This window comes from Pseudorca crassidens, chromosome 8, assembly GCF_039906515.1.
Source record: "Pseudorca crassidens isolate mPseCra1 chromosome 8, mPseCra1.hap1, whole genome shotgun sequence".
Lineage (NCBI taxonomy): Eukaryota > Metazoa > Chordata > Mammalia > Artiodactyla > Delphinidae > Pseudorca > Pseudorca crassidens.
This window is the reverse complement of record NC_090303.1, coordinates 26,191,508-26,213,196: the sequence shown is the minus strand read 5'-3', so window position 1 is coordinate 26,213,196 and position 21,689 is coordinate 26,191,508. Positions and strand designations below refer to the sequence as shown.

Genomic DNA, 21,689 nt, shown 5'->3' with positions numbered 1-21,689 from the left:
TATCACAGACCCCAAATCAGACACATTTCTTCTACGTGCTTTTGATACCTTTGTAGTGACTGGGGAGCTTAGCTCAGCTTCTGAAAAAAGCTACCTGCTTTGAGCCCACTGGGCAGGGGCAATTTTCCTGTCTGACAATGTGGGTGCTTTTGTTTTGCTTGTTTATTTATTTTTACCCCACAATAACACACCCTTTTCTCACCGGACCTCTTGCTACCTGGGCTGGACCTGTCTGCGCTCTGCCTGCCAGCCTGCCTCCCCCCTCCTTCCCGGGCTCTGACCACCTGGGGAGCCTGTGTCCGTGTTTGGAATCCCTGGATTGCTCCAGTAGTGAAACGAGAGAGATTAGGAGCTGACGCACATTTGACAGAAAGGCAGTGCTTTGCTTTCTTCTTATGCTGCTTCCCCTTCCTCTTTTCCCAAATAGAGATGTAAACACGTGTATTTTCCTGTTTTAAATTTAGCGAATTGGTCCTCTGCCTGTGCCTTGATTTAGCTACTGGGCTGAGCCTTGCAGCTCCTTTCCCTGCTCGGATAGGAGCCACTGGGATCTGGAGCTCCAACTTCCAAATTGAAGCTGGCCTCAGGCCAGGTGACCTTCTCTTTGTAAGTTTCTTTCCTCAGCGGAGTGGGGGTGGGGTCGTGGGGAGCTGGGATCTGTTTGGTGCTGTTGGGGGGTGGGGGGTGGTGAGGAAAGGAGGGGGGTGGAAGAGAGTAAAGGGCTGTTGTTAAACAGTTTCTTACCGTAAGAGGGAGTTCAGACCTAGATCTTTCCAGTTAATCACACAACAAACTTAGCTCATCGCAATAAAAAGCAGCTCAGAGCCGACGGGCTCTTCTAGGCACTGAGTCGGAACAGGATTCTTTCACGCAGGCATCGCCAGTGGGATCCGCCAGCACATCCAGCAGCACCATGTGGGTGACCAAACTTCTGCCAGTCTTACTGCTGCAGCACGTCCTCCTCCACCTCCTGTTTCCCATTGCCATCCCCTATGCAGGTTAGTTTTCTCTTTTCTTCCTTCTTCTTCTTCTTCTTTAACTCTCTCTTGCTAACATCTCCTTTTCCTAATGCTCTCTCTTTACCCGATTCCCAGCATCCTTCCTTAACTCTGTATGTGGTATGGGTTTTTAAAATCTCTCATTCAGCTTTCTTTTGACATTCTCTTTCTGTTTGAAAAGCATTTAAAAAGATACTTAGCATCCCCTCTGTTGTTTCCATCCCCCTCCCCATTGATCCAGCCCCCTCTCACTTAGCCTGATAGGGATGGTGGGATGGGAGCGAGATGCTAACACTGGCTGAGCTTTGCTGGTTTGGATAAATTTAAAGCTGAAGAGAGGGGGGGAAAGTGATGGTCAGTACAGCAGGGACATGGTTTTTTTTTTTCCCAGAGGAGAATTTTCCATGACAATCCACTACCCCACATCACTCAGTCAACATTCAGGGCCAAATCATGACTTAATAATTTTCATTTGGAGAAGGCAGATTAAAGTCTGAGTATATGCATGTTATAAAAATGAAAGAGAAAGCCTCTCTCCTAAGGTCTCATTCTTTCTGGGTATGGATGCCTGCCCTTTTGAAACTGCAGGGCCAAGGAGGCAAAAATTGTGTGACTCTGATTATAGCTGTAGAAATGCTCCTTTCAGTCTCCCATTTTCTCCCCAGAATTTACAGGTTGGGAAGGAGTTGCTTGGAAGTTCATATTGCCTGGAAGTTTAGAGGTTTCATTTGCTGCTTTGGGAAGTTTTCTGTTGTTATCAGGGCAAGAGGAAACATCTGTATTTGGTTGTGTTATCATTGTCGTGGCTGGGATGCCAACGGGAGAAGGTAGTGAGCATCATAGGTGGGCACAGGGGAATAAAAGAATGGAATAAATGCCCAGACAGTAGACATAGTTTTTTTAAATAAGACAGAGAAATATCTCAGTTATATCTTTTGAGATAAGTTAAATATGACATTTATCAGACCTCCAATCTAGTTTCCAATGTAATATAAAGGTTGAAAACACCAAGAATTTGCAAAATGATGAGGAAAATCAGTCCCACCTGGCTTTCTTCGATTTTGTGATGTCCCTTTTGGAAAACAATGCTGTGTGGGAAGTGTCAGTTCGAGAACATTTATGTTAGATTTCTGAAGAGGTGAAAAAAAAAAAGTTCAATCTAGCAGGTTATCACCTTTGAGATGGGTCATGTTAAAATTGATTCTTATATGACATTGCTGCTTTGTGGGATTCTGAGTATAAATTGAAATGACAGCTAATATTTTGAGGAGTTTCATTTTCAAAGATCAAAATGTTGATGGGCTGAAGTAGAATATGGTTACCTGGAATCATCTGTGCTTATGCATGGGGAACACAGTGTGGAAAACCCAAACAGTAGATCAACCATAGACAATGTCTATTTGTTTTTGGCATGCATTGTGAAGTTTTGGCAGGAGATATACATTTGTAATTATATTTCATTTTGGCTAATGTTGAAATGACTGCGTTTCCTGAGGATAGGGGGAATGCAGCCCAAGAGTATGCCGCAGGCAAGGAGAGGCCAGTTGGGAATTACAAGTAATAGAATAATTCCTAAAGTGGATAATGCTAAAATTGTTAACAAAATAGGGTCTGCCTTTGTCTGGGTGGCAACTTTATTTTGATAGTTTTTTAAAAAAATTACATTCCTCAAAGTGGAAAACATGGATAGTCCTCTTAGAACATATAAAGAAAGTCTGTTCTTTTTTATATCATCTAACATTGAACATTTAGAATTTTGTTGTTACTTGCTTAGGTTATACTTTTTGATTTAGCTTGTGAGTCTGCTTTTTTACCTATTGTGAAATAAGACAATATTTGAAAAGAAGTGGATACTATAATGAGGTGACAACCAGTTATGAGCAGAATATATTATGGAGATATTTTTAGAGAAGTTTCAAAAAACTTAAAGAAATGTTCAATATAATAGACCCAAGCCATCTTTATAGGAATTGGTTTACATAGGATTATCCTCTGTCCACTCCCACCTACACTGGATACAAATATCCAATCCCCTCTAACAACAACAACAAAACATTAAATGAGCACCTACTATCAAGGAGGCTGTGGGAGATGTACAGATGAACAAGCGAGAAAGAAACCTACATTTGTTTTTTTTGTTTTGTTTTGTTTCTTTTACTGACTCTGCACCCCAATACCTTCATTTTTCTTTTAACATTTTATTGGCGTAGGCGTATAATTGCTTTACAATGGTGTGTTAGTTTCTGCTTTATAACAAAGTGAATCAGCTATACATATACATATATCTCCATATCTCCTCCCTCTTGCGTCTCCCTCCTACCCTCCCTATCCCACCCTTCTAGGTGGACACAAAGCATGGAGCTGATCTCCCTGTGCTATGCGGCTGCTTCCCACTAGCTATATATTTTACATTTGGTAGTGTATATATGTCCATGCCACTCTCTCACTTTATCCCAGCTTACCCTTCCCCCTCCCCGTGTCCTCAAGTCCATTCTCTACATCTGCGTCTTTATTCCTGTCCTGCCCCTAGGTTCTTCAGGACCATTTTTTTTTTTTTAGATTCCATATATATGTGTTAGCATACGGTATTTGTTTTTCTCTTTCTGACTTACTTCACTCTGTACGGCAGACTCTAGGTCCATCTACCTCACTACAAATAACTCAATTTCATTTCTTTTTATGGCTGAGTAATATTCCATTGTATATATGTGCCACATCTTCTTTATCCATTCATCTGTCGATGGACACTTAGCTTGCTTCCATGTCCTGGCTATGGTAAATAGTGCTGCAATGATCATTTTGGTACATGACTCTTTTTGAATTATGGTCTTCTCAGGGTATATGCCCAGTAGTGGGATTTCTGGGTCATATGATAGCTCTATTTTTAGTTTTTTGAGGAACCTGCATACTGTTCTCCATAGTGGCTGCATCAATTAACATTCCCACCAACAGTGCAAAAGGGTTCCCTGTTCACCACACCCTCTCCAGCATTTATTGTTTGTAGATTTTTTGATGATGAAACCTACATTTGTTGAGCGACTGTTATGGACCAAGTTCTAAAACAAAGCTTATTTAATTCTAATAAGATTGGCATTACTGGATTGACTCATCTTACATGAGGAAACTGAAGTTAAAGATCTTAATTTTTTTCTTATTATCTTACATATTGGGATAGAGCTGAGATTCCTACCCAAATCTATGTGAATGAAATATGCAATGTGCATTTTTCCCTTTTATTTATATTGAATACAGCAGCGATGAAATCAACTGAAACTCGCTCTAAAAAATCCATTTTGCTAAGTAAGAACAATTCTGTGTTAGAAGTATTATTATGTTACGGTTGAGAGTTCATTTCTAGCTCGGAAGATCGAACCAGGTTTAGGGAGTATGCAATACTCAAGTTGAGTGTGAAAATACAGGTAGTAGTACGGTCATTACTTAAGTCAGGGGAAGACAAAGTGGCTGAAGGTACCGAAGCGAGGACAGGCAATCACGTAGGGCTGGTGTACTGAGTACCTGAGGAGGAGTATGGCCTGGGTTTGGAAAAGTAAGAGAGACTAGCACGTACGCTTGAATATCATGCTAAATTACACTATTTTAAACATTATGGGTCACAGCTGGAAGGTTCTGAGTTGACAAGATACCTGACTGAAGTGTGGTTGTTTTAGTTGGTGTGTGGAGGAGAGCTGCAGGCAGAAACAGACAGTGAAGGAAGAGACCAGGAGGAGGATGAATGAGGAAGTGGCATGGAAGTAGGAGGAGGGAAATATCTAGGGAGGTCCCTATTCTCACACTGAACATCATTTCATTTGTAAATCTTTTTGGAAGAGATACTTATGCTGCTTCTCAAATACCAACATTTGATTTAAATCTGACTTGATCCCTTCCTGACATCTTTATTTATGATATTGTTCCCTTCTCTAAAGAAGGGATGAAAATTGTCCACTTGTGAAACCCAAGTCCTAGATAATAGAAATGAAGATTTGGACTTGTATTTATGATTTTTGCCTTTGGGAAGTAAATCTCCAGTCACCACCATTCCCTTCCATTAATTATTTGTGTACTTTCATCTTAACATCTTGCCACTTCAAGCTGTTAATCACTAATCATGTGGGTAGATTTCTCAGAATATGTGGAGCCAGATTCCTGCTTCTTTCCACACCCTGCAAATCCTTTCCTTTGCATGATTTTTCTTTGAAGTCAATGGTTAGTCCATACAGAGAAGAAAATATATGAGGTACTGAGAGAAATGAGTGTGAGGCCCAGGGACCAGAGGGAGAAATGTGTCTTTCTTCAAGCACCTTGATATATTTGACCCTACTTTCTGTTTGTAGCTTTTCACTAAGAGCCTAATGATTTCAGTTTTAAAATAGGGACTTTGGTTTCTTCAGGAAATATAGCTACAGAATGTTTTCCCATACTGAGGGAAGAGGGAAAAGGAGTTGCAATTTAAAATATAAGAAAGCATGACAAAGTTGCAGTGATCTCTTACCCTTTGATTTCATTTCAATGTTTTGTTTATAAACTTCAACTAGCAGTCATGCACAAAAAATAGTAGGGAAAAATCTGATCCAAAGATATTTTTGAGTTTCTTCCCAAATTAAGCTTGTTTTTTAACTGTTGTTAAAACAAGCATCAGTTGTTAATACATATGGAAGAGAAAGTTAAAAGTATTTTCAGCAAAGGAATTTTATTTTCAGATGCTGTTTTTTGAATGACTTCTGTTTTGAATTTTTCTTTTATTGAAGAAGGAATTAATTTTATTGATGTGTGGATTACATGACGTACAACTAGCTTGAACTTCGCATTTTTGAATAATTAGTTACTGACCTAATGATATGACTGAATTATAAGGGAAAGCTTCTAAGTCATGAGAAATAAAGAGTGAGAAGGCAATCTTAGTATCTGGTTCTGATTGCCCCTGATTAGATTTGTAGCCCCAGACAAGCTTTTCTCTCCTATTTATTATCTAGTAAAGGGAAATCATAGATTTATTTGCTTTTCAGGATACTTTTTGATCTTTAGATGAAAGGTAGTGATCGAAAGTTTATCAGCAAGCAAGAGTAGACTATTTTTATGACGTACAGCCAGGCATTAACACATTTCAATAGGACAGCTGAGGATCTGCAGAATTAAATATAATCAACGATCCCACAGAAACCACTTTTCTCTAGTCATCCTCAGTGCCTTCCTTCATGTTGTATGGTTCTGAGAAAAGAAACCAGAGCATTGACCAGGTATTCTATTTTATTTGGTAATTGGTAAAATACATGTCTGGACTCAATGTTTGTCTTAGACTTTTAAAATTTAGTTTTATGTTCTTCTCTCACACTTAAACATAGGTAATAAATACATAATACATTAGGCCAATTTTAATCCTATACTTTTAGTTAATTGAATTTATTTTATATATATGTGCATATATACACACATATATATATGTATATATATACACACATATATATGTATATATATACACACATATATATACATATTATATATATACATACATACATATATATATATATATATATATATATATATATATATATATACCACAATTTTTCCACTTTGGCAGATAGTTTTTTGAATAGATTTTCTGCGTCCATTAACCACTATTTGTTTCTGAGAAGTATTCCAATTTACACAGGAACTCAAATGATTTTTATGCTGTGAAACATTTCACAGCACCTAAGAAAGAGTGCACTAATGTCAAAAGAAGTGGAAACTCTTAGTGGAGAAACGTATCTCCCATTAACATGGTCCTGTGGCAGAAACCAAAATTTGAAAAGACTAATATCACTTCTTTGCTTGGGAGAATAACGGTTGCTTCTCTTATGCCAGAAATTAAAGGATGAAATTTCAAAAACAAAACTAAAACTTTGCATATTCATAACATTTTTAACCCAAATTGATTTCCAAATGATTGTAGTTTAAATAGCTCCTTTTAGTTCACATATAACTTTCATTTTGTAAATTGAGTAATGGGATATTAGCATTTAAGGTAATTAAACAAAGTCACTTGGCAAGTCAATAAGAATGCCAGAATTATCATCAGTCTGCCAACGTTATGCAAGGCGTTTGGTCCACACTCAATAAATAACATGTTGAAGGATTATTTGGTTGACTGAATTTCTATGTTAAGATGTCTTTTAAATTATACCTGTTCTACCATAGCCATTCCATCTTATAGGGCAAAGAAAAGTTGAAGAAAAGAAAAGAAAAGAAAATGAAAGCATTATTACAGAAATTAGTACCAGTCTTTTGGGGATTGTGTTCTGGAGTTTTATAGAGAACCAAAATTTAGAGGAATTCATGTTTTCTCTTATTTACTGTGGACTTCAGGTTAGGATAGATATTAATGGGTAGCATCTCCATGTTTAATAAAACAACTGGAGCCAGTGGTTGCTGGCAGACCTAAGAGTATGATGTCATTCTTGGTACCTCACTCTGTTAAGCCATATTTCCAAATTTTCTGCAGAAAAATTTTCACCCTCTTTTCTTGGCACGTTTCACCACGTTTAAAGACAAGAATTGATTTCCTGTTCTGCCATCCAAGTCACTTCTCTACTGATAGCTTTAAGCAAATCTTCAGAAACTGTTTACAAGCCGTTATTTCCACATGCTTTCTTAGCAAGTCTTAGAGAGAGATGGCATCATACGTGTTTAAGAGTGGGGGCTCTGAAGCCAGGCAGCTGGATTTTCAATCAGATCTTCTAAGTCATCAACTTTCCCGTGTCTTGGTTTCATATCTTAAAAATGTACGTATTATTACTGCCTTTGTTATAAGGGTATTCAAATGAATTGACAGGCAGGGGAGGGGCACAATTATATCCATCCTTGTTCTACAACAGCTGCAGTCTCTTAGACAATTTGATCCTCATTGTGAAGAGATGATTATCATTAGAAACTAGGTAACTTTGGGCAAATTAAGAATGAAGAAGCAAGTTCTTCATATTCTGAAGTTATCCATAAGATTAAGTCTCTTGGGATGTTTTAGCTTTGCTCTTCAGCTTTTTAATAGGAGGCTTCATGCTATCTAGGGGCCTGGTACAATACTTTGATGAAGAAAAATGATATTGCTACATTAAAGGATGAAGTTTTACATACATTTGATTTACAACATTTGGCTTGATTTCAAAACAAACACTTCAGTGATACTGAGAAATAGTGCCCAAAAGCACAGAAAACACTTATGTAGGAAATGAAAGGGCTAGAATATGAATAGTATGAAATACTTTAAAGACCAAGTCAGAAGAATTTACCCAGTGCACCATTTTTAGTGAGAAGTTTCTCACCTGTCATTGACTTGGCTTATCTAATTAGTACTATAATTTACATAAGGACCAATTGTAGAAGGAAATGACAGATTTAATTATAGAGCATGATATGATATGTCCTGGCACTTGCTTTCATACTGTTTGGAGAATACCATGTTATTTATTTCTTAAGAGTGAACTCTGTCCTAATTTTTAAAAGCATCCTTCATTTGAAAGAATGTAGATGAATGACTCTGTATGTGAAGTTATTTTTTCTTCACTGATTAACTATTCCTCTCTTGCTCTTAAGTATCTGAGAGTATCATTACCCACATTACTCCACCCCCCAACCCCTGGAGGTCTGGTATGTTGTCAGATAAAATCATTACCTCGTAGATGATTCTTAGGGATATTTTTTTCTATATGAGCCTTAAAAGCTTTTCCCCTATGTTTTTAAAAAAATATTATTATTAATAGAAGGACAGAAGAAAAGAAGAAACACACTTCATGAATTCAAAAAGTCAGCAAAGACTACTCTAATTAAAGAAGACCCATTACTGAAGATAAAAACAAAAAAAATGAACACTGCAGACCAATGTGCCAATAGATGTATTAGGAATAAAGGACTTCCATTCACTTGCAAGTAAGTTGCTTCATTTCGTTCTTAGAATAATTTTCCAAATATAGCATGGACTCATTATCATCATCTTTTTTGTATTCAATGCAATGTACTCTTAAAATTGTAAGCTTGATTTTAGTTTTAACTCATTGCAACAGCAGACTTAGCTCTATTTGATGGAAATATGAGTAAGGGAGAACACATAAACTGAGATCTTTTAGAATCCACAGTGGCTTTAGTTATGGAATTTATATTTTCTCATCTTATGAACAGTTGAACTTTAAGAACTAAAATTCAATTAGATTAACTTTTTATCTCTCTAATATTTTACAATATTCAGAGTAAACTTTTTTTTTTTCTTACAAGAGGAGTGGAGGAATTTTCAGAATAGAAGTTGGCCAACAACCAAAACTTACTGCAACTTGTATCATTGTCTTTAGGGATGTAAATAAAAAACATTGAGATAATTAGTTTAAAAAAACTAGAGGGACTGTTTAAAAGAAGTTAGCGGGTAGTGATGATGAAGTTTTAGGTGAAAAGTGTTGGGGCAATTCAAAGAGGCATGAGGGGACTCAAATGGAGAGTTTTCTTATCTTTTGAAAGTTTCTCTGTGACCTCCCAGGGAAAAATTCCTTACAACTTTGCCAGTATGCCAAAGGATAAAACTTGGAGTTTTGGGCCATGAAGGTGACAATTTCATCTGAATAGTTTTCCAAATTGCCAGAAGAAAATGCATTTCCTAGTTCTTCATAAATATTCCCTCCCCACACTTACTTTCCACCTTTTTATTCCCTATTTCATCCCACTTTAACAGGAGTGCACATGGTATCCTGTCACTTTTGAATTCTACTCTATTACATTTAGGTAGTTAACACATAATGTGAACACAGATTTTAGTAATGTCATGGCAAGGGTCCTAAATTCGTCTTGCCTTTCTCACAGAAGTAAGTGTTATGGGCCCGAGGAGAAGGGACATGGTTAGAGGAGCTCTTCAATAGATTTAGCAGGAGGAAAGACTATCTCTTTTCTATTCATTTAGATCTCCTCTGGAAGTATTTTTATAGCCAAACTGCCACTTTCAGGGAGATATTTCCTGGCACTGGGAGTGGGGAATTAACTTTCCAAGTAATTCTTATGATAATTCCTTCTTTCCCTGACTTTCCTAGAAAAGCCTTGAGATTAAAAAAAATAAATTAGAGAAAACTACTCTCAATCAACAACTCAGCTGTGTAGATTTATGGAGATGTTCTTCTGGCAATTGAGGAGGTTGGATTTATTGTATTTTCCCCTTTCAGGGTTAGAAGGGCAGGGCAAAGGGAATGGAAGAACCACATCTCATTGTTGATTTTTAACTTTGAGTTTGAAAATACACTCTTCTGGATCCACAAGTAAGGAAAGTATTGCTAAGCCTCGATTTTCACATTAGTCAGCCTTATGCCTAGAAAAAAACCCAAACAAAACAGCTTTCCCTTTGTTTTATTTAGGAGAAACTAAAATGATTTTGCTGCATTGGAGAACATATGTGACCAGATTAATAAAACTTTACATATCCCATATATATGAGGTTTCATGCTTTTCAACCATATTCTGGTTGAGTTATATTTAGTCTCCAAATTTATGGCAACCTGTGCAGAAAACCACATGTAGTAATACCAATGTACAGCTAAAGTTCTCTGCTCAGAAATGGTGTCATCCTTCACACTTGTGTATCCTAAATATATATACATACTTATTTGGAATCACTAAATACATTTCTTATTCAGAATTGAATGGACATACTTGTGATATGCTGAAAGTAGGTTCTTAATGAATTAAAGATCTTTTTGAGGACTTGTTACATGAACTAGAATCATTGAAAAACAATGGCAAACACACTAAAATGTTTGGAAAATATGAACAATGCTGTGTGAAAGCATCTGTGATTCAGTGGGCATGAGGTGGAGGTCGCAAATTTTGTTTCCTCTTGAGAAGGTATCAACAATATTGACTTTATAGAGACTGAAGTTGTTTTTTGCTGGATGAGAAAGATGACCAGAATGCCTGATTCTAAGCGTTTCAAAAAATTACTGTACATGAACTGACTCAAGAGATGAAAATTTCTAACCATGACTGAGTAACTGGTACTGGAATTGCCCTTCTGCCATAAACAACTCAACAAAATAAATTATTGAAAGGAAGATGATAGTTAAAATAAGGATAAGAGAAAGACTCCTAAAGTCAAACTTCAAAGAAGATATGCAACTCATGGAATTTGTCAGCTTGGATCCAGTCCATATGGAGGTATAAAATGATACAAGCAAATACAATTTTCTGAGGGTATATGGAATTGTAATGGAATGAGAGAAAAGGGTGAATGAAATCAGCAAACTGGAAACCCTGTCACCCACTTTCCAGATGGAATCACCTTTGTATTCACAGAAGCAAATCTCACATGTTCCTGATGGGGCTTATGAGTCACTTGCAAGGCAATCTCATGTCAAAGCCATATTACTGAAAAAAAAAGTAGTAGTTTATATATGTGTGGTACATTTTTATTTTAATGTTAACTAGTAGGTATTTGAGTCTGTAATTTTAAAATTTCTTTTTAGATGTTCGTTTAGTTATCTTCATATGTATTCTTTATCTAATTACCGTGCTTTCAAGGTTATTTAACTCTCCCCCCAACACCCTACAATAGGGATATAGGAAATTTTACATGTATTGCATAAGTTTACTATCTACCAGATCAAAATTCAAATATATTATCAGTCAGTTTTTCTCTTTTCAAGTTATTCTGCCACAGTTGCAAAAAACAGACTTTTATGTTTGTTCTTTAATACTATTTCAACTGTAAAATGTTCTTGTAGGTGGACATTTCAAAATGTCTACGTGTAAATCAAAGCACAAAGTTTATACATATAATTTTTGAAGTTAGATATAGAATAAAATGCACTATGTAAAAATATAAAATAAGAGTTAAAATACTTTAATTTTATAACATCTTTTTAATATTTGTTTTATAAAAGTTATTTCCCCTTATTTAAAATTACTTAAAAGTTGTTACAATGTTAAGAAATAAATGACTAATTTGAACTACATAAAATTATAAGAAAATTATGTGCATTCAAAAATATATGATCTGGGGCTTCCCTGGTGGCACAGTGGTTGAGAGTCCGCCTGACAATGCAGGGGACATGGGTTCGTGCCCCGGTCCGGGAGGATCCCACATGCCGCGGAGCGGCTGGGCCTGTGATCCATGGCCACTGAGCCTGCGCGTCCAGAGCCTGTACTCCGCAGCAGGAGAGGCCACAACAGTGAGAGGCCCGCGTACCGCAAAAAAAAAAAAAAAAAAATATATATATATATATATATATATGATCTGGAGGAGGACCTTCAAGATGGCAGAGGAGTAAGACACGGAGATCACCTTCCTCCCCATAGATACATCAAAAATACATCTACACGTGGAACAACTCCTACAGAACACCTACTGAATGCTGGCAGAAGATCTCAGACCTCCCAAAAGGCAGGACACTCCCCACGTACCTGGGTAGGGCAAAAGAAAAAAGAAAAACGAGAGACAAAAGAATAGGGACGGGACCTGCACCTCGGGGAGGGAGCCGTGAAGGAGGAAAGGTTTCCACACACTAGAAGCCCCTTCACGGGCAGAGACTGTGGGTGACGGAGGGGGAAAGCTTCGGAGCCGTGGAGGAGAGCACAGAAACAGGGGTGCGGAGAGCAAACTGGAGAGATTCCTGCACAGAGGATCAGGGCTGACCGGCACTCACCAGCCCAGAAAGGTTTGTCTACTAACCCGCCAGGATGGGTGGGGGCTGGGAGCTGAGGCTTGGGCTTCGGAGGTCAGATCACAGGGAGAGGACTGGGGTTGGCTGCGGGAACACAGCCTGAAGGGGGCTAGTGCGCCACAGCTAGCCGGGAGGGAGTCCGGGGAAAGGTCTGGACCTGCTGAAGAGGCAAGAGACCATTGTTTCATGGTGCAAGGAGAGCGGATTCAGAGCACCGCCTAAATGAGCTCCAGAGACGGGCGCGAGCCGTGGCTATCAGCATGGACACCAGAGATGGGCATGAAACGCTAAGGCTTCTGCTGCCGCCACCAAGAAGCCTGTGTGTGAGCACAGGTCACTATCCACACCTCCCCTCCCAGGAGCCTGTGCAGCCCGCCACTGCCAGGGGCCTGAGATCCAGGGACAACTCCCCCCGGGAGAACACACAGTGCGCTTCAGGCTGTTGCAACTTCACACTGGCCTCTGCCACCGCAGACTCGCCCCTAATTCCATACCCCTCCATACCCCCCAGCCTGAGTGAGCCAGAGCCCCCTAATCTTAAAGCTGCTCCTTTAAGCCCCTCCTCTCTGGGCGACAAACAGACGCCAGAGGGCATCCTACATGCAGCAGCAGGGCCAAATCCAAAGCTGAACCCCAGGAGCTGTGTGAACAAAGAAGAGAAAGGGAAACTTCTCTGTGCAGCCTCAGGAGCAGAGGACTAAATCTCCACAGTCAAGCTGATGTACCTGCATCTGTGGAATACCTGAATAGACAACGAATCACCCCAAAACTGAGGCGGTGGACTTTGGGAGCAACTGTAGACTTGGGGTTTGTCTTCTGCATCTAATTTGTTTCTAGTTTTATGTTAATCTTAGTTTAGTATTTAGAGTTTATTATCACTGGTAGATTTGTTTATTGATTTGGTTGCTCTTTTCCTTTATATATATATATTTTTTCTTTTTTTTTTCCCTTTTCCTCTTTTTGTGAGCGTGTATGTGTATGCTTCTTTGTGTGATTTTGTTTGTATAGGTTTGCTTTTACCATTTGTCCTAGGGTTCTGTCTATCCATTTTTTTTAGTATAGTTTTTAGTGCTTGTTATCATTGGTGGATTTGTTTATTGGTTTGGTTGCTCTCTTCTTTTTTTTAAATTACTTTTTAATTTTAATAATATTTTTAATTTTTTATTTTAATAACTTCACTTATTTTATTTACTTTCTTTCTTTCTTCTTTTTTTTCTCCCTTTTCTTCTGAGCCGTTTGGCTGACAGGGTCTTGGTGCTCCAGCCGGGTGTCAGGGCTGAGCCTTAGAGGTGGGAGAGCCAAGTTCAGGACATTGGTCCATCAGAGACCTCCAGGCCACTTGTAATATCATTTGGTGAGAGCTCTCCCAGATATCTCTGTCTCAATGTTCAGACCGAGCTCCACTCAACGACCAGCAAGCTACAGTGCTGGACGCCCCATGCCAAACGACTAGCAAGACAGGAACACCACCCCAACCATTATCAGAGAGACTGCTTAAAATCATAATAAGTCCACAGACACCCCAAAACACACCCCCGGATGCAGTCCTGCCCACCAGAAAGACAAGATCCAGCCTTATCCATCAGAACACAGGCACCAGTCCCCTCCACCAGTAAGCCTACACAACCCACTGAACCAACCTTACCCACTGGGGGCAGATACCAAAAACAATTGGAACTACTAACCTGAAGCCAGTGAAAAGGAAACCCCAAACACAGTAAGTTAAGCAAAATGAGAAGACAGAGAAATACACAGCAGATGAAGGAGCAAGGTAAAAACCCACCAGACCAAACAAACGAAGAGGAAGTAGGCAGTCTACCTGAAAAAGAATTCAGAGTAATGACAGTAAAGATGATCCAAAATCTTGGAAATAGAATTTAGAAGATACAAGAAACATTTAACAAGGACCTAGAAAAACTAAAGAGCAAACAAACAATGATGAACAACACGATAAATGAAATTAAAAATTCTCTAGAAGGAATCAATAGCAGAATAACTGAGGCAGAAGAACAGATAAGGGACCTGAAAGATGAAATAGTGGAAATAACTACCACAGAGCAGAATAAAGAAAGAAGAATGAAAAGAATTGAGGACAGTCGCAGAGACCTCTGGGACAACATTAAATACACCAACATTCGAATTACAGGGGTCCCAGAAAAAGAAGAGAAAAAAGAAAGGGTCTGAGAAAATATTTGAAGAGATTATAGTTGAAAACTTCCCTAATATGGGAAAGGAAATAGTCAATCAAGTCCAGGAAGGGCAGAGATCCATACAGGATAAATCCAAGGAGACACATGCCAAGACACATATTATTCAAACTATCAAAAATTAAATACAAAGAAAAAATATTAAAAGCAGCAAGGGAAAAGCAACAAATAACATACAAGGGCATCCCCATAAGGTTAACAGCTGATCTTTCAGCAGAAACTCTGCAGGCCAGAAGGGAGTGGCAGGACATATTTGAAGTGATGAAAGGGAAAAACCTACAACCAAGATTACTCTACCCAGCAAGGACCTCGTTCATAGTTGATGGAGAAATTAAAACCTTTACAGACAAGCAAAAGCTAAGAGAATTCAGCACCACCAAACTGGCTTTACAACACGTGCTAAAGGAACTTCTCTAGGCAGGAAACACAAGAGAAGGAGAAGACCTACAATAACAAACCCAAAACAATGAAGAAAATTGTAATAGGAACATACATATCGATAATTACCTTAAATATAAATGGATTAAATGCTCCAACCAAAAGACATAGACTGGCCGAATGGATACAAAAACAAGACCTGTATATATGCTGTCTACAAGAGACCCACTTCAGTCCTAGGGACACATACAGACTGAAAGTAAGGGGATGGAAAAAGATATTCCATGCAAATGGAAATCAAAATAAAGCCGGAGTAGCAATTCTCATATCAGACAAAATAGGCTTTAAATAAAGACTATTACAAGAGACAAAGAAGGACACTACATCATGATCAAGGGATCACTCCAAGAGGAAGATATAACAATTGTAAATATTTATGCACCCAACATAGGAGTACCTCAATACATAAAGCAAATGCTAACAGCCACAAAAGGGGAAATCGACAGTAATACAATCATAGTAGGGGACTTTAACACCCCACTTTCACCAATGGACAGATCATCCATAATGAAAATAAATAAGGAAACACAAGCTTTAAATGACACATTAAACATGATGAACTTAATTGATATTTATAGGACATTCCATCCAAAAACAACAGACTACACTTTCTTCTCAAGTACTCATGGAACATTCTATGGATAGATCACACCTCAGATCACAAATCAAGCCTTGGTAAATTTAAGAAGATTGAAATCGTATCCAGTATCTCTTCCGACCATACTGCTATGAGACTAGATATCAATTACAGAAAAAAAAACTCTAAAAAATACAATCACATGGAGGCTAAACAATACACTACTAAATAACCAAGAGATCACAGAAGAAATCAAAGAGGAAATCAAAAAATACCTAGAAACAAATGACAATGAAAACACTATGACCCAAAACCTATGGGATGAAGCAAAAGCAGTTCTAAGAGGGAAGTTTATAGCAATACAATCCTACCTGAGGGAACAAGAAAAATCTCAAATAAATAACCTGCGCTTACACCTAAAGCAATTAGAGAAAGAAGAACAAAAACAACCCAAAGTTAGTATAAGCAAATAAATCATAAACATCAGATCAGAAATGAAGGAAAAATAAATGAAGGAAATGATTGCAAAGATCAATAAAACTAAAAGCTGGTTCTTTAAGAAGATAAACAAAATTGATAAACCATTAGCCAGACTTATCAAGAAAAAAAGGGAAAAGACTCAAACCAATAGAAATGAAAAAGGAGAAGTAACAACTGACACTGCAGAAATACAAGGATCATGAGGGATTACTACAAGCAACTGTATGCCAATACAATGGACAACCTGGAATAAATGGAAAAATTCTTAGAAAATCACAACCCTCCGAGACTGAACCAGGAAGAAATAGAAAACATAAACAGACCAGTCACAAGCATTGAAATTGAAACTGTGATTAAAATCTTCCAGCAAACAATAGCCTAGGACCAGATGGCTTCACAGGCGAATTCTATCAAACATTTAGAGAAGAGCTAACACCTATCCTTCTCAAATGCTTCCAAAATATAGCAGAGGGAGGAACACTCCCAAACTCATTCTATGAGGCCACCATCACCCTGATACCAAAACCAGACAAAGATGTCACAAAAAAAGAAAACTACAGGCCAGTAACACAGATGAACATAGATGCAAAAATCCTCAACAAAATACTAGCAAACAGAATCCAACAGCACAATCCTACACCATGGTCAAATGGGGTTTATCCCAGGAATGCAAGGATTCTTCAATATACGCAAATCAATCAATGTGATACATCATATTAACAAACTGAAGGAGAAAAACCATATGATCGTCTCAATAGATGCAGAGAAAGCTTTTGACAAAATTCAACACCCATTTATGATAAAAACCCTCCAGAAAGTAGGCATAGAGGGAACTTAGCTCAACATAATAAAGGCCATATATGACAAACCCACAGCCAACATTGTTCTCAATGGTGAAAAACTGAAAGCATTTCCACTAAGATCAGGAAAAAGACAAGGTTGCCCAATCTCACCACTCTTATTCAGCATAGTTTTGGAAGTTTTAGCCACAGCAATCAGAGAAGAAAAGGAAATAAAAGGAATCTAAATCAGAAAGAAGAAGTAAATCTGTTCCTGTTTGCAGATGACATGATACTATACATACAGAATCCTAAAGATGCTACCAGAAAACTACTAGAGCTAATCAATGAATTTGGTTAAGTAGCAGGATACAAAATTAATGCACAGAAATCTCTTGCATTCCTATACACTAATGATGAAAAATGTGAAAGAGAAATTAAGGAAATACTCCCACTTACCATTGCAACAAAAAGAATAAAATACCTAGGAATAAACCTACCTACAGTGACAAAAACCTGTATGCAGAAAACTATAAGACACTGATGAGAGAAATTAAAGATGTACAAACAGATGGAGAGATATACCATGTTCTTGGATTGGAAGAATCAACATTGTGAAAATGACTCTACTACCCAATCTACAGATTCAATGCAATCCCTATCAAATTACCACTGGCATTTTTCACAGAACTAGAACAAAAAATTTTTACAATTTGTATGGAAACACAAAAGACCCCGAATAGCCAAAGCAATCTTGAGAACGAAAAACGGAGCTGGAGGAATCAGGCTCCCTGACTTCAGACTATACAACAAAGGTACAGTAATCAAGACAGTATGGTACTGGCACAAAAACAGAAATATAGATCAATGGAACAGGATAGAAAGCCTAGAGATAAACCCATGCACATATGGTCACCTAATCTTTGATAAAGGAGGCAAGAATATACAATGGAGAAAAGACAGCCTCTTCAATAAGTGGTGCTGGGAAAACTGGACAGCTACATGGAAAAGAATGAAATTAGAATACTCCCTAACACCATACACAAAAATAAACTCAAAATGGATTAAAGACCTAAATGAAAGGCTAGACACTACAAAACTCTTAGAGGAAAACATAGGCAGAACACTCTATGACATAAATCATAGCAAGATCCTTTTTGACCCACCTCCTAGAGAAAGGGAAATAAAAATAAACAACTCAGACCTAATGAAACTTAAAAGCTTTTGCACAGCAAAGGAAACCATAAACAAGACGGAAAGACAACCCTCAGATTGGGAGAAAATATTTGCAAATGAAGCAATGGACAAAGGATTAATCTCCAAAATATACAAGCAGCTCAATATCAAAAAGACAAACAACCCAATCCAAAAATGGGCAGAAGACCTAAACAGACATTTCTCCAAAGAAGATATACAGATTGCCAACAAACACATGAGAGGATGCTCAAAATCACTAATCATTAGAGTAATGCAAATCAAAATTATAATGAAGTATCACCTCACACCAGTCAGAATGGCCATCATCAAAAAGTCTGCAAACAATACATGCTAGAGAGGGTGTGGAGAAAGGGAACACTCTTGCACTGTTTGTGGTAATGTAAATTGATACAGCCACTATGGAGAACAGTATTGAGGTTCCTTAAGAAACTAAAAGTAGAACTACCATACGACCCAGCATTCCCACTACTGGGCGTATACCTTGAGAAAACCATAATTCAAAAAGAGTCATGTTCCACAATGTTCTTTGCAGCTCTATTTACAAAAGCCAGGACATGGAAGCAACCTAAGTGTCCATCAACAGATGAATGGATAAAGAAGATGTGGCACATATATACAATGCAATATTACTCAGCCATAAAAAGAAACGAGATTGAGTTATTTGTAGTGAGGTGGATGGACCTAGGGTCTATCATACAGAGTGAAGTAAGTCGGAAAGAGAAAAACAGATACTGTATGCTAACACATATATATGGAATCTTAAAAAAAAAAAATATGAAGGACCTAGAGGTAGGACAGGAATAAAGGCTTAGTCATAGAGAATGGACTTGAGGACATGGGAGAAGGGGAAGCTGGGACGAAGTAAGAGAGTGGCATGCACATATACATGCTACCAAATGTCAAATAGATAGCTAGTGGGAAGCAGCCGCACAGCATAGGGAGATCAGCTTGTGCTTTGTGACCACCTGGGGGGGTGGGATAGGAAGGATGGGAGGGAGTCGCAAGAGGGAGGGGATATGGGGATATATGTGTACATGTAGCTGATTCACTTTGTTATATAGCAGAAACTAACACACCATTGTAAAGCAATTATACTCCAATAAAGATGTTAAAATAGTATATATATATAATATATATATAATATATATATATATATATATATATATAGTCTGGAAGCAAAAAATCTTTATTCTTAGAAAATCTATGTGTTTTTCTTAAGTAGATGCTTATACATGGTGACATTATAATTAGCATGAACATGGTTAAGAAGGAGTTTTAATACTATTTCTTAATGGAAAGAAAATAGTTCAGAATTCGAACTTTATTTCCTGTATTTTTAGAAATGGTAACACTTAATGTGTTGAAAATTTTAAGTACTTTATATTCTCAGTTAAGGGATTTTTGTATTTATCATTTTTCTTTAGAAATACTTTTTTTAGTGAGCAAGAAAATACCAATGTAATACTTAGCTATAGGAATGATAATTTTAGGAGTTAACACATTTCAGCAATTTTTGTCAAGATGATATATCAAAACTGTATTCTCTCTGATACTAGTTTTTTATTTAAATTAAAAATGCTTATGCAAGCAAATCCATTTAGGAAACATTGACTTATGCAAAGTTACCTAAGAGCAGGATTTTCATCACCTTTAATAAGCTTAAATGCTTTATAACTCACCAAGAAGGGATATTATATGCAAAATTTCCCAAACATTTGATTTTAGATCCTTCTTTGCTGGAGAATCTCCTGGGGTGGTGATTTGTCTAATGCATTTTAGGACATGTCACTTTAGAATGTGCTTTATACAATTACAACCTTTAGAAGTTAATCATGATATTTCAAATATAATAATTTGTATATAACTGCAAAAATATCTTCCAACTTGCTGTGTACTTACAAAAAAAAATAAAGTCTTCAGAAATATTCCAAGTAGTTGTGCTATATATTGATTTTGCTTGTTGAAGACCTCATTCTTCTATGTGTCATTGAGAATAACATGAGAACATTTCAAATTTTATTCTATCTGATATTTAAATCTACACCTATAAAAATTTAATTTTGTTCTGTCTTATTTGGCTAGCAAAATGGTAGGTTCAAATATCCCTCATGTTTCTGTATATGTAATAATGCGTCTGTTTTTATATTGCCTTCCTTGTTTAAACCAGGTGCCTATTCTTTAAAAACTGTATAAATAGTAGTATTCCTTCTTTTCATTCAGATATTTTTTTCAGGGCCTTTGTTTTTGACAAAGCAAGAAAGCGATGCCTCTGGTTCCCTTTCAATAGCATGTCAAGTGGAGTGAAAAAGGAGTTTGGCCATGAATTTGACCTCTATGAAAACAAAGGTAACTTCCTTCTCCCTAAATATTTCGTAATGAAACCAGTATAAAATATATGTAATTGTCTGCCACAGTGCACTTTCTAACTGATTTTTTCATTATATCATGGATCTATTATGCAGTCAATTCATCTATTAAGACAGATGACACTACTGCCTTGACTATTTTCAGTATGGTACTTTAAAGAGAGCTTTTCCCAAATTTTCCATAGTTAGATTATCCCTCCCCTCTTTGTTTATTTCTAGTAACATCTCCCGGAACTGATATTCTCCACAGTCGTTTTAGAAAGTGCCACCTTAAGTTATTAGTTTAAGACATTTTATATAACAGCAAATTTTGAGTTTACTAAAGTATTCTAAATTTTAATAACTTTGGATAATTAATCTAAGTCATAGTGATGATTGCTGATAACAACAAAACATGGAGGTTTTGAAAAAATAGTTGGATCTATTCCTAGTTACATACTTTTAAAAAATCTTTGAAAGAATTGAGACCATATTATTAATTTGTCTACTTCGGTAGTTTGATATTATATTCACAAGGTGTTTATTTTGTTCAACAGTGGATTTATAATAATAAAATAATTGAAGAATGTTTACTAAATGTGTATTTTACAGAATAAATCTCTCATTACACAAAATAATAATCATGAATTATGTTTATGATAATACTATTTATTTCAATTTTAATGTTTTCTTAAATCATACTGTGTTTTTTATTAAACTTAGGTATTTAGTAATATACACAGACATTTCTTTGTTAATAGGGAAAATGTTTAAATGAAATTAAAATTAATTCATGTTAGAAAATACACCCCAATAATTCTATACACCCCAATAATTCTGTAAATCTTAAACATAATTCATAATCTAGTATAAAACCATCTTTAATCTTCTAGGTTGCTAACAACTGTATATACTATTATTGGATAGAAATATACAGCTTGTTTCAATTTGATTGTCCTATAATTTAGCAGCTGATCTGTTAGC

The 21,689-nt window shown here is 37.0% G+C and overlaps 1 protein-coding gene across 2 annotated transcripts in view; it reads left to right on the top strand.

Moving 5' to 3' along the window:
- The first annotated feature begins 479 nt into the window (after positions 1-479).
- Positions 480-21,689, top strand: part of HGF (hepatocyte growth factor) — an 83,553-nt gene continuing 62,343 nt past the window's right edge. For both annotated transcript variants that reach the window (XM_067746075.1, XM_067746074.1), the window contains exons 1-4: positions 480-606; positions 875-998; positions 8,735-8,900; positions 20,594-20,706. In XM_067746075.1, coding sequence (XP_067602176.1) covers positions 914-998; positions 8,735-8,900; positions 20,594-20,706 — 364 coding nt within the window. In that variant the 5' untranslated portion in view covers positions 480-606; positions 875-913. The remainder of the gene's footprint in view (positions 607-874; positions 999-8,734; positions 8,901-20,593; positions 20,707-21,689) is intronic.